The sequence below is a fragment of the Cydia strobilella genome, chromosome 7 (assembly GCF_947568885.1).
Source record: "Cydia strobilella chromosome 7, ilCydStro3.1, whole genome shotgun sequence".
Lineage (NCBI taxonomy): Eukaryota > Metazoa > Arthropoda > Insecta > Lepidoptera > Tortricidae > Cydia > Cydia strobilella.
This window is the reverse complement of record NC_086047.1, coordinates 11757017-11770442: the sequence shown is the minus strand read 5'-3', so window position 1 is coordinate 11770442 and position 13426 is coordinate 11757017. Positions and strand designations below refer to the sequence as shown.

At 37.6% G+C, this 13426-nt stretch overlaps 2 protein-coding genes across 3 annotated transcripts in view; both read left to right on the top strand.

The window, feature by feature from the left end:
• The window catches only part of LOC134743174 (four and a half LIM domains protein 2-like), a 179336-nt gene that overhangs the window by 120310 nt on the left and 45600 nt on the right, over positions 1-13426 (top strand). The window lies entirely within an intron of this gene.
• LOC134743177 (uncharacterized) lies at positions 11285-12795 on the top strand. Its single transcript, XM_063676557.1, has 2 exons — positions 11285-12133; positions 12306-12795. Exons 1-2 carry the CDS (start codon positions 11469-11471, stop codon positions 12718-12720), a joined length of 1080 nt encoding a protein of 359 aa, XP_063532627.1. The 5' UTR covers positions 11285-11468; the 3' UTR covers positions 12721-12795.

Sequence of the window (13426 nt, the reverse complement as noted above, 5' to 3'; positions counted from 1 at the left end):
AAGAAAATAGACAAAAAATTACCATTCCCCCCTCCCGCCCCCCATTATCTCCGAAACTGGGTCTAAAGTTTAAAAAAAAATACACAAAATAGTTATTTATACCTATAGATGACAGGAAAACCTATTAGAAATGTACAGTCAAGCTTGAGTCGGACTTAATTACTTACTTTTTGATCTGACCCCTACGGGTTTTTTGAAGACATTTCACTCACGTTTCACATAAAAAAATACATTGTTAAAAATTGTGTAATGTACCGGAACCCTTGGAACGCGAGTCCGACTCGCACTTGGCCGGTTTTTTAGTTTAGACGGTAAATTTTATTTTCTGTAGAAAAAAATCACACCATAACAGTTCTTAGAATGCGTTCATCGATCTCCCAAATAGCGATCGATCTCTTTGAAGTCGTGTCGTGTTAGTTTGTTTATAGCTACTTCGATGTAATAAATATAATTGACGCACGCACACGACACGAACACCAGTGGCGAGGCGACGCCTACTTCAATCCTCATTCGACAGTTACCGTGGTCGTGTCTTCCAGGATTTAAAAAGGAGGAATTAAAAAGTGAACGCGTTCGTAATATGGAGTTCGGCATTTGAATTCGCGCGCGAGCGACTGTGGGTTTTGTGTGCGTTCGAAAATTTGAAACATTGAGTAAGTTTTTTTCTTTTAAATGTAGTCCTTTTTAATTTTTCTTAAAAAAATCTAAACTGTAATATTATTTGTTTTTGAAAATAACCTTCATGTAGGTATGTAATCAAATGATGAATAGAAACCTTATTGTACAAATTTTATCTAGTAAACTGTACAGTATTTTTGCCTAAATATTACACAAGGCAGAAGTAAGTAGGTACCTAACTTAAGCATAATAAATATAATAATATTTTCTTTTACATTTCTATAGGTAGGTACTATTTTTATTTTAGTATAGCCAAGCCATTTCCGTCAGTAGAAAATAGCGGCAAATTTAAAAATTGTGGGCGCGAAGGGTTATCGTCTCATAGAAAATTTGAATTTCGCGCCTTTTTCTACTGACAAACTTGTTTGACCGGCTATAGTATAGGTACCTATATACATAGTACAACACAACAGTACTCACTTACATCAACATCCGAACTTGGTAACAGGCACGCAACTATTTAAAAAAAGTTAACCCGCGCTGAAAGTTTTAACGCTTAGGTAATCACAGTGATACTAACACTATTGACAATGAAAAACCGTACAACTGGACATACGAAAACAGTCAGCATCAAAAGTAGCTAAATTGCTTAATAAACAGAGATATGACTCTATATGTACTCGTAGGATAATTAAACTGTAGAAAATACTTTTTCACCCAAGTGCGACTTTCCTCATTCCAGGGAGTGAAGAAAGTGCGACTTTCCTCACTCCAGGGAGTGAAACAAAGTAGCTTTTTAATTTAGTGAAGGCCATGAACTGCCACTTCATACTTTTATTACATTTTCTCTATTATTCTGTGTAATTCGAAATACATTTTAACCTTTAATATGTTCTCACACTGAGGTGAAAAATTATGTGTGCAACACGAGAGCAAAGTTATTTTACATCTCGTGTTTTTGAGTCCCTCGCTACGCTCAAGATTCTAACTTAGAATCACGAGCGAAGCTAATCATTTTTTTCTATTATTCTGTGTAATTCGAAAAACATTTTAACCTTTAATATGTTCTCACTACTGAGGGGACAAATTATGTGTGCAACACGAGAGCAAAGTTATTTTACATCTCGTGTTTTTGAGTCCCTCGCTACGCTCAAGATTCTAACTTATATACTCATACTCTCTGTGATTATAGATTCTCGCTTTCTCGGGACTCAAAATAAACACTCGCAAGAAAAACTAACTTTCCTCTCTTGTTGCACAAATAACTATTGAATGAGAACTGTAGTTTATCTCTATTTGGAAAAATATTTAGTCTGATTCGCTACTTTTAATGCCGCCTACGTGTTCGATTAAAAACTAATTTTATTAATTAATGGCAGAGGTTAGGTAATGACTAATACATACGTTGTGTCTTAACACTCTTAACTTAGGACCCTATTAATATCTTGACAAGTATGGTTCAGGTTGAGAAAATATAGTCGTAAATGTACCGCCTAAATCCTGATGAGTTAAATGGAACTTCTATCACATCTATGCTAAATTCTTTAAAATACTAGGTAGTATGTTGTTACAAAACATTTAAAAAATCAAATAAGAAATACAATTCTGATTATAGGATTTTTGACTTGAGAAAATTGAATACAGGTACAATACTTTTATATAAATGTTAAATATGTAATCCCACGTAATATATTATAAATTTATAACATTTATTACTGCTTGCATACCTGCTCGGATTATGCAGTAGCAGTAGGTTGATTTTGTTGTAGTTCTGCTACTCAACACTAGATGGCGCTGTGCTCTGTTAACACTGTTTCTGTACTAAGTAGTATTTAACACGTGTTGTTTGTTTAAAACGTTTATAATAAATGAAAAACCTATTTTATTACTTTATGTTACTTTATTTAAAAACAATCTAAAATCTAAAACTTACCTCCTTATGATTACCAACCTTATGTTGAGATATTTTAATTACATTTTGAAATAAAAACTTTAAATAAAATCTTAATTCAGCAATAGGTACCTGTGCTGTTATTTTTCACTCAATTAAATAACAAATTTGCTAATATGGAATCTATGTGAAAACGAGTAAATCTGTCCGATTCATTAAATAGAAATTGTGTTTATAAATAACTGCTATCTATGTTTTTCAAATAATGATCTATTCTGGTGCTTTATTTCGTGCACGGTGTAAAATAAATTATTTTAAGTATAGGAAACTTCCCTATTGCTCACTACAGAGGGCGCTTGCAATAGAACCCATTCTACAGACTGCGTCTGTAGTCTAGTTTAGTGAGTACTTCTTTCTTTGAGAAGTATTTTTGAGTTATTAGCTCCATTAACTGGGCAATTTAACTGGATTTCGAGCACACGCAATCTGACCTGCCAGTTAGATCCTGATGTTCAATCGGATTGCCATCTCCGCAGAGTGCGCTACAGTGCGCTTTTAATTGTTTTATAATCCCATACTTAGTTCAGTCTGCATCAATAGTAGTGAATAAAACAACGCTTTAAAAGTACCTACCTGCAAATAGAGATATATTTCTGCAGTTCGCGATCTAAACAGTAGTTCTCCTCTCTCCTTACCTTACAATACAAGTAGTAGTAACATATATATCGGATCATCAACATACGAACAACATAAACTTCTTAACAATGATTTCTCACCAGCGGTTTGCACATATTCGGCCGGATGGTTTAGATACGGCCAGATCATACCTAAGAAATAAGTTACGTGAGTATATTTTCTGCCAAGCGTCCACTATCCCGCGTGCACTGTCCGGCCCGACTGTTGCCCTTGTATTGTTAGTAATCACTTTAGTGCCAATAGGAAGCATGTCTACGAAGATGAAATTGTGTGACGTAGCCTGAAACACGTCAAAGATCGATTCGATTTATTTTTAGGGTTCCGTACCTCAAAAGGAAAAAGCGGAACCCTTATAGGAAGGTAACTTGTACCTCCAGGTACCTCCTACTCTACAAATAACACCTATGTATTTTAATGTACCTGATTATGCAAATTTAATAAATGAAATGAGAAATGATAAGTTGACTTCGACCGAAGTTAAATTTTGTGTTAGCATGATTTTAAGAACTTTCAAAAAAACCGGCCAAGTGCGAGTCGGACTCGCGTTCCAAGGGTTCCGTACATTACACAATTTAAACAATGTATTTTTTATGTGGAAATGTCTTTGAAAAACCCGTAGGGGTGACGATCAAAAACCATGTAATTAAGTCCGACTCACGCTTGACTGCACATTTTAATAGGTTTTCCTGTAATCTGTAGGTAAAGATCGATTTAGTGTATTTTTTTCAAAATTTTAGACCCAGTAGTTTCGGAGATAAAGGGGGGGGGGGATGTCACTTTTTGCCTATTTTCTTGAATAACTTCTAAGCTGTTTATCCTAAAATTATCAAAAAAAATATATGAGATCCTCACAATGAGCTCTTTCATTTGATATGTAACACGATATAGTTTGAAATACTATTTTTTTAATTTTCTCATTTACCCCCCAAAAGTGGCCCCTATGTATAAAATTAATTTATTTACGTTACATGTCCATCTTTGGGTCACAACTTTACATATGTGTACCAAATTTCAACTTAATTGGTACAGTAGTTTTGGAGAAAATAGGCTGTGACAGACGGACAGACAGACAGACAGACGCACGAGTGATCCTATAAGGGTTCCGTTTTTTTCCTTTTGAGGTACGGAACCCTAAAAAGTTGTAAAACTGCAACCTGTGACACTTATTAATGATTCAAGATTAAGCTTTTAGATTAAAGTATATAATAATAAAATTAAGTCGTCTTATCAATTGCTAACTGACGAAAGTTTTAGTATCGGTAGATCGGTACAAATAACGACGGTAGATATACATTTTTACCTTGTTCCATTCTAATAAAGTTGCAAATCGCCTACATATTCATGCTACTCCACATAACAACAACATCCACAAAAACATATTTTTTTAAACGTCAAGAATGACGTCGTTCCGAAAAAAGAGGCTCGTAAATTAGTGATGTAACGAGCGTAAGGATTAAAATGGCTGAATAAGAATCACTAGCCAGTATGAAAACGAATGGTCTTATGCCAAAAGAAAAAAACTTGACTCAAAATAACCTAAACTGTATCAGAATTTGCACTGGATTATTCTGATACAAGGTCAGCGTGTTTGTAAACATTGAACTATATTTCTGTCTTCGTAATCGGTGCAGGCCGAGCGTAAAACGTTTTCATTCATCTGAAGTGTAGCGAAAAAAGTCAGCCTCTAGTAATTTCCTACTTACCTACTTTGAGAAAACAAATAAAAACTATAAAAAGTTTGTATGACAGCCGCGTACTTGTATTTTTAGTCAGTGGCTTATAATTATAAAATTATACGTAGGTACCAAGGAAGAAAGTTTTCTGGAACAATTTCACATCATACATAACGTGAATTACTCGTAATCTTTTAAAGACCGTATCGTTAATTATGGGTACAGATAAAACCTGGTCTAACTGTTGACATGTGTATTATTTTGTATATTACTATGTTCTAGGGGTATGATCTGAGGATATTTTTAAGCCATATCTGATATAAGAAAGCTTGTAATTTTTTTAAGGACTTTAGGATGCTTTCAATACCGTCTAGCAAATATTATTTGGACAAGCCTATCGAGCTTAATTTGAGACTAAATATTTCACCGACTCCTTGGTACGATTTAAAGAAACAAAATGTTAATATGCTGCCAAAACATTTTATCTAAGTGTCCTTTTCATGATTGCTCAATTGAGCATCCACGGGATAAATATGGTGAATTTTTATTTTTACGTAAAAACGACGCAAAATTTTGGATTCCCCTCAATATCTGACGCAAGCCGAATGAGGGAGACAGCTAAAAGAATCGACCAAAATCCAAAGCCTGGGACATTCATGGCGTTGAACCATGGCAAGAGCAGGTCGATAGAAATGCTCCATGATAGTTAAATTGTATTGGATACCAAAGTCGGAGTTGTCGTAACTATATGTGTTATTTTCTATAAAAAGGGACCTTATTGTCAATGGCGCTTGCCCCATCGCCATTATAAACGATGCTCGGATATAAATACAATGCCGCGCGACGCTGTGCGGCGTAAGCGACATCGACAATAAGGTCCCTTTTCATAGAAAATGCCCCATATAATATAAACATGCCATATTCTCTAAAGGGACCATGTGGAGGGAGGGAAGGGAAGGGAACCATGCACGGATTTAAAACTTTTTATAAACTAAAAGTGATTGCATATGTTTCGCTTTACGAATCATCAATCAATCAAATTGCTGTTTACATAGTACGATTTCTTTTTGTGTACGATGTCTTGTTCGCAAACCGCAAATTTTCTTGTAGTATTTGTCCACATTCCACAATCGTTATTGTTACTCGGGAGGATTGGGTAAATTTTGTCAAAACCATTTGCTTTACGTCAGGCTCCCAGGACGAAATGTGTGCCTTATTAAAGCACATTAAACACGTGTAATTTTTAAATAAAAATATAATGCCAAAAAAAAGGCTAAGTAAAGTTATACCCATAATTAACGATAACTTTGGTATTTAATATTTTCCTACAGGGTATTTTTGAGCTTCTCAATACAGGTATCATTTAGGGCGCCGGGATGAATCTATTTTGATGACCTGTATAACATGTATTTTGATAACCATTTTCACCTAGGGCCATGAAATTCACACATACAGTAGAACCCGGTTATAACGACGCCCGCCCGAAGGGACCGCTCATACGTCATTACGTCGTACTAACCGGACGACGTAGGTACTAAACGAACTGCTAATTTAATTTAATTTTTTTTAATTCAAAGAATTACATCATTTTGTATGGTCTAACTAAAATAGGCCCCAGTCGTAACTCGTACTTACCGTGGAATGACTTTTCTAGTGGGTACGGCACCCGTTGGTAAACGACTACACTGCTTTCCCTGTATGATACACCAATAAATAGTTTTTTTCCGAAATTTTCCTTCTACATACTGTCTCGTGTTATAGGGAAATGCCATGCGCGATGGGTCCGTCCTGCGCGCAGCGGTCCTTGCGCACGGCCCGCGTGACGTCACGCGGTGTCGGGTTGCGCACGCTTTCACTCGCATTGACCTTGATTTTAGGTTATTTACGGATAAGGATAGCGGACTGAAGAAATTCGGGATGAACGGAAGAAAACCGACTAATAAGTCACAAACGTAAATTGATTTTGGAGTGATGTTCTATTTATACTCGATTGTGTTACTGCACGCTGGTCTATCAAAAGCAAGTTTGGAAATCACGCTTGTGCACGCAAGTGTTTTGGCAAGGTTTTGTAAGCGATAGACATCTACATCTGAACCAAAGTTTTGGTTTTATAGAAATGAATAACTAACTAAAAACCAAACTAGGTACATTAGCTCAACGAGGGAGAAGTGTTAGGGTCGGCAACGCGCATGTAACTCCTCTGGAGTTGCAGGCGTACATAGGCTACGGAGACTGCTTAACATCAGGCGGGCCGTATGCTTGTTTGCCACCGACGTAGTATAAAATAAAATAAAAATTGTAAGGTAACGTAACCAGTGCTCAACCTGCTAATGCCCTGTGACTGTGACGAGTATTCGGACGTGTCTCCATTATGGCATTATAAAATTTATAAAGCACCAATTGCCTGATATTCAAATCATAAAATATTGGCCATGAAATAAGAATCTTATTTTAATTTCTAGTCTGAATATTTTGTGTAATTCGTCAATTTTTTTTAATTGGATTTAAAAAACTCGTGGCCCGTTTGAGCTTCTAAAGGTCAAGCGCAAATAGTAATTTAGTAAACTTGAACAAATGCTTCTAGCACGTCTACCCTCGCGAGTCGACTCGCGTTGTGAGATAAATATAATAATCTCCCTCTAATCTGTTGTGTGCCAAAGAGACGGACGATGATATTCAGTTTGAGTGGCTGGACATGATAGCTGCACAGGTGTAAAATAACGTTAAAAATATATTCCTCCGCGGTTTAAAGGGATTTGCTCCGAATGTAAACAAGTTGAGATAAACCTTGGCCTTAAGCGAGACTGCTGAAGGTTGGTCCGTCTGGATGTTCGGTAATAAATATTTACACAACATTGACATATTCAAGGTTGACAGGGAGGCTTGTGTAACTCTTATACACTTAATTTATTAAAATGTGATGATCTCCGTTTGCCATAGAAGTCAAGAGCGCAAGAAGGGCTATTTATCATCAACGTACTTAAATCATTAAAGTCAGGCACCTACTTATATAATTTCTGAAGATGCCGTTGAAACAAGCCATGTTGCTTACTAAGTTACTATTTGTAGTTAAAGTAGGTATAGATCTACGTATATGAATTAGGTTGGCATAGGTCGATAGGTACCTACCGTTGCGTAGGTAGCGTTGGCATAGGTAAGCACCGATGTACCTATACGGTGTTTTTGCAATGGTCATGATCAAATTGATCCATAAGTATTTAAATAATAGGTAAATTATTATGTTTCTTTGCTAATCGTTTCTGGATTTTTTTCAGAATTGTCTTAATTAAAACTTTGATATCTTAGGTTGTTAGGGTACTATCCAATTGAACTCTATTTAACTCTAGTATTATCGTTCAAGTACTAATAACGCTAAATGATAAAACCTCCTATCACATAAAAAACTCAAAAACTATTAAACGGTTTTTCATGCGGTTTTGCACCGATAAATAAGAGTGATTTTTGAGGAAGTTTTAGGTGTATAATTAGAAAAGATTTTGTGTAACCGGTGCCGAAGCCAGGGGCGGGTCACTAGTACCTATGGGGTCATTCATACGCAAATGTTTGAGAGCAAGAGTAGAGTTACCTACTGACCATAGTTTTTTTAATTAGAATTATAATAGAAAATTAGAACCGCCCTGTAGTTACACTAGTTACCAAGTCCACTGATTTACGTATGTAAACCGTGTAATACTGGAATGCTTTCCACACGACCCGCTGACGTGCCCATGACGTCACACTTCTGCAATTAGAACCACGAAAAATAGTATTGATGGCGTTTTGAATCGGAACTGATTCATTCAAGGCGTGTGTAAGTGTCTTAGTTTAGAACACAACATAGGTACTATTAGGTTGATGTAATAGGGTCACGTAAAAAAACTACATTTTATACAAAAAGAGAAGGAAAACTCGAAACAAACCAAGTTCTCTGCCTGTCGTTAGGGATCATCCATTAATTACGTCAGACGTTTAGGGCAAGAGAGGGGGTCAAGAAAATGTGACATGTGACAAGGCCCAAGGGGGAGTGGGGAGGGGTCAAAAAATCATGAAATTCGTGTGACGTAATTTATGGATAACCCCTTATGCTGCACCTGCAACTGACCCGAATTATCGTTCCGGCGGACCCAAACGGTGTAATCAAGGAGAACCACAGGTCTTGGGCCCATGTGTCTCATCATTTGCGTTCTAGGCGATGAAGTGTCTGTAAAAGGATACTTCACCCACATCGACTTTAGCGCGTGAAAAACACAGATATGACAAACGTTGATCCCTACGTAACAATTTATTACAGACACAAGCAGCCATCAGCCAGGCCCTTGATAATAATACAAAAGATAAAACAACGAAATTACACCAAATTTTAGTTAACTATTTCTGGATTAGCTGATGGACGAAGTGGAGATCAATTTAATAATGACTCATAATTAGTTTACATTACAGAGCCAATTATCGTCGGTGAATTAAATATTTGGTTAATAATGTCAATAAGCCAAGTAATCGCCACGTCACCGGTCAAGGCGATTAAGTATTTGGTCAATGATCACTGTGTTGTGTAGTGTGTAGGGGAAGAGGAAGAGGCAAAGTTCTTTGGGGAAAGCTTTTTTTTAGAAAACAAACAACCTTCCTGTAGCAACAGCAATGAAACCAGCTAACCAAGCGATATCGTATTACCTAAGTCTTTTTTTTTTCCTAGTTTGAATGTTATTTAATACCTATTCCTTGCCAAATACAATTGTCATTTATTACTTTGTATCAAAAAGACACCTTCAAAATAACTCTTAACGTACAAACACTAACATTTTATCGTCATATCATTATTGTCACTTTTGCGCATTGGTCCTATCTAATAAAACAATTTGGCTTTATGTCAAAAGAGAGTTTTTACGTGTATTTTTGAAGACACCGTGCTGCTCATGATCACATCACTGATGTAAACAGCCAATGCTCTTTTGGCAATACTATTGACGTGCCGTACCGGAAAGTTTCCAAAATTGTGAAATTTCCACATGGAAAATTAATAAAGATGAATTGAAAATGATTTCTTAAACTTACTTAACTACGTATCGCCTACTATTGAGGTGCATTTCATTAGGTCATTATAATTACTTATTTTGTTTTACATTGTGCTATACATATTATTTTGTGACCAATCAAATACGAATCACATCTATAAACATACACCGTTTACGACGTCGTAATATGGAACTAGTAAGGAAATATCCGGGGCGAGGTCGGTCGATACCATCCCGCTCGATTTGAAAATCGCGACACTTAAATTGTAATGATTATCATTTACTAATCATATTAATTGGTTGAAATAAAAAATAATCTCATTGTAGTATCATAATATCGGTTTTCGGCTTTGGAAGTTTGCAGTTTGTAGCTTAAATAATAATAGCATAAAATTTATGAATAACGTATGTTATTTCACATTGAGACTTGTGAATATCGCCTACGATTAGATATATTCAATTAGGAATTTATTTTATTACTCAAAAATAAAACAATATTGCTACAAAAGATTTCGATAATTTAGGCCAATTATTTTGATAGCCATGAAAGTTTATCGTAGTTTTGTTAAGTTAAGTTTATTGTAGACAGCGGAAAGCGACTTTGTTTTATACTATGTAGTGATGATCAGGATGAATATCCTCAGCATACTAAGTCACAAATAACAAAACTATAGATCTTTAAAACTACGTAACGGATTGTAATGCGTTTTTTTTAACAGATAGTGATTCAAGAGGAAGGTTTATATTTATGTATAATTTGTAAAGTTTTTGTGTAAATTAGTTGAACTACCCGTGCAAAGCCGGGGTGGGTCCCTAGTAATCTATATTGTACTAGTTACAGTAGTTACGTATATTCTATCTATATTGTTCTTCACTTGTATGCTTCTGTTTTATCTCCTTGTAATAAAATAAAATAAATAAACATTCCTGGTTTAAGCTGAATTGTCCCTAGAAACGATAATAGTGAAACGTACAGAAAATTAGTCACGATTTGGGCACAACACATTAAGGTTTTGGTTAATTATATTTTAACGGCTAAACACATTCACGAAAATCTTGCCCATTTGAACAAAACATTGGACTGTAAGTACCTACTCCATAGGAACAATACCCAATACATAAGTGGCTTTTCAAAATCCAATTCGAATAAATTAGACTCTCTAAATAGGTAATACGGATTAGCAAATAGATGACTGGAATAAATAGCTTTCACAAGAGTAAGGCTATTAAATTGTTCTGTTAATGTCATTTTGCATTAAAATACAGCTCTTAAATAACCCACTTTTAATGATGCTGTAGTAAATAATACATTCGATCAAAGATAAATCAGCGTTATTGTCCGCGTAAACGGAGCCGGCCTTGCTAGCTACAGACTTAGCGCTCGGGTTTGGCTCAGCCAAACCCTATTCTAAAATTGGATACAATTCTTTGGCAACTAATATCATTTTAATTTCAGTTGTTCAAATCTTGTCCCGGCGTTATATCGCTGCATCCATCCTGCTCCCTGTCACCTTTAACTTCAAAGAAACCCGCCCTATCCCGTCCTTAAAATACCCGAGTATAAGTGAGTGAGTGAATATGGGGCTAGTGCTGTCCGCCATCATCTCGTACGCCGGCGTTCTTGAGGCCATCGAGTGCCTGCGGCACATCCTGGCCGGCGTGCTGCCCGATACCGACCCCAACTTCCAGGACCTCGTGGACTACTATACCGGCCTGCTCCACAAGGCGGCTAACACCGCCAACAGCAGCGACTGGACGACGCGATGCGGACAGGGCTACCTCTGTCTCACACAAGATGATAACGGAAAATTAACGCGAGCTGCCGTCAAGTACTACGACGGACAGCCCGATTCCACAGCCATACTTTTCTCAACGAAAATCTCTAGCTTCGGCCAGGAGTCGGTCGAAAGCAACACCTCCCACGCCAACGGCGACTACAGGACTGAAAGGTATACACCGACGCGAACGAAAACTATCATTACTAACGCGTCAGAGTCTTTCAGTGTGGGAAACAGAAACAGATCACCAGCGTCTTGTGAAAATATTTCAGATCCAAATCATTTTTGGGAAAATTCTTCCGGGCGTGACGAACGCTCCACAGAGAGATCAGAAGCCAAAGAGAAACTCACTTGGCATTACCGCCCTAAGAGCCCCACCCCACAAAACCTGCCCGATATACAATTCCATTCTTCAGTCGACGAGGAGATCAGAAGCAACGAGGCCTACAGCGAAGATTTTTTAAGGTTAATATTTATTGTTTGGACAGAGCACGTGTCTTGCGTAGTGTCGCTTACACCCCGATCCGCCGTCACCTAGCCGTCATCCATCGCCATACCACGCACGAGTAGCAAGCTAAATCCGTTCATGGGTCCACCTGTACAATAAACCAACTCATATAATGTAAATTTGTTTAAGATCACTTGACGGAATAAAGCTCCGACCGTTGCAACGAAGCGACCCGAGTGGCAGGCGTAGAAGTTTCAAAAAGCGTCACTCTTCGTCGTCGACCTCGTCGCGCGAGTCGCGTGCGTCGCGCGAGGAGGAACTAAAGATGTTTACGTCACTCGAGGAAGCTGAGTTCGAACGCATGACACTGGAACGCGAGCAGGGCTCTCCTAATCTAGGTTCTCATTCCAGAAGTCGCTCGAGGGAGGATCGATCTACCCAAGTAAACACGGTAGACAGCGTGTTGGCCGAGGACGAGCCGCTGCTCAAGCCGAAGCTGAAAGACCTGCCCAAACTTGGCTCCTTCGAAGAGAAAGAGGAGAAAGAGACAGAGGTAAACGAGGAAGAGGCGGAGATAGATGATTTCTGGGGGTCCGGGGATTAGAGGTCAAAAACGCCGCACGCTGTAACGAGCTTCGATAAGCATGACTGAATTTGGAAATTAAACTTTATGATTCCCCTTGTGTGTTTATATTCTCTTTACCTATGTTATTTGTGTAGCGCCAAAATAATACATGACGGCAAATCAATACGTTATCTGTTAAACATATAATGAACACAAAAAAGTCGTACTCCCCCTACGAGTATTAATGCCGGTAAATTTATTTTGGCTCGTCATATTTAACATAAGAACCCTTTTGAACAGGACCTTAATTGTAAGCATTAATGTTTGGCTTCGTAGTTCCTACACTGATTTGTAGAAGATTTCGCGTGAACTTTGTTGTTGGTATCATAACCGTCGAATGCCGAAAATAGTCGGCGCAGGGAGGACCTCGACCCAGATGCGTCTGCGGACGGTGGACGGCAGACGCAGCGTGGACGCTTGCCTTTATTTAATGTCACTTGTTGAACATTGGATTGGACAGAAACCAGTTTCAAAGTCAATTTGGCGCCAGTCCTGAGTCTTGACAGATGTGGTGAGGAGTGGTGTGTTGAGCGAATAAGTAACTTAAAAGTAGCCGTAACAAAACAATGTGTAGTTTGTAGAAGCTATTTTCTAGACAGTTACGAATGGGTTAGTATTTTATAACAACTATGTACAGTCAGCTGCAGAGACAGTTGACCCCTCCTGCAAACAAATTTCTATGCAG

Bases quoted from the DNA above. Each gene is read 5' to 3' on its own strand.
- LOC134743177 (XM_063676557.1), top strand. From the start codon at position 11,469: ATGGGGCTAGTGCTGTCCGCCATCATCTCGTACGCCGGCGTTCTTGAG. The intron at 12,134-12,305 runs GTTAATATTTAT...AATTTGTTTAAG, and splicing joins TACAGCGAAGATTTTTTAAG to ATCACTTGACGGAATAAAGC.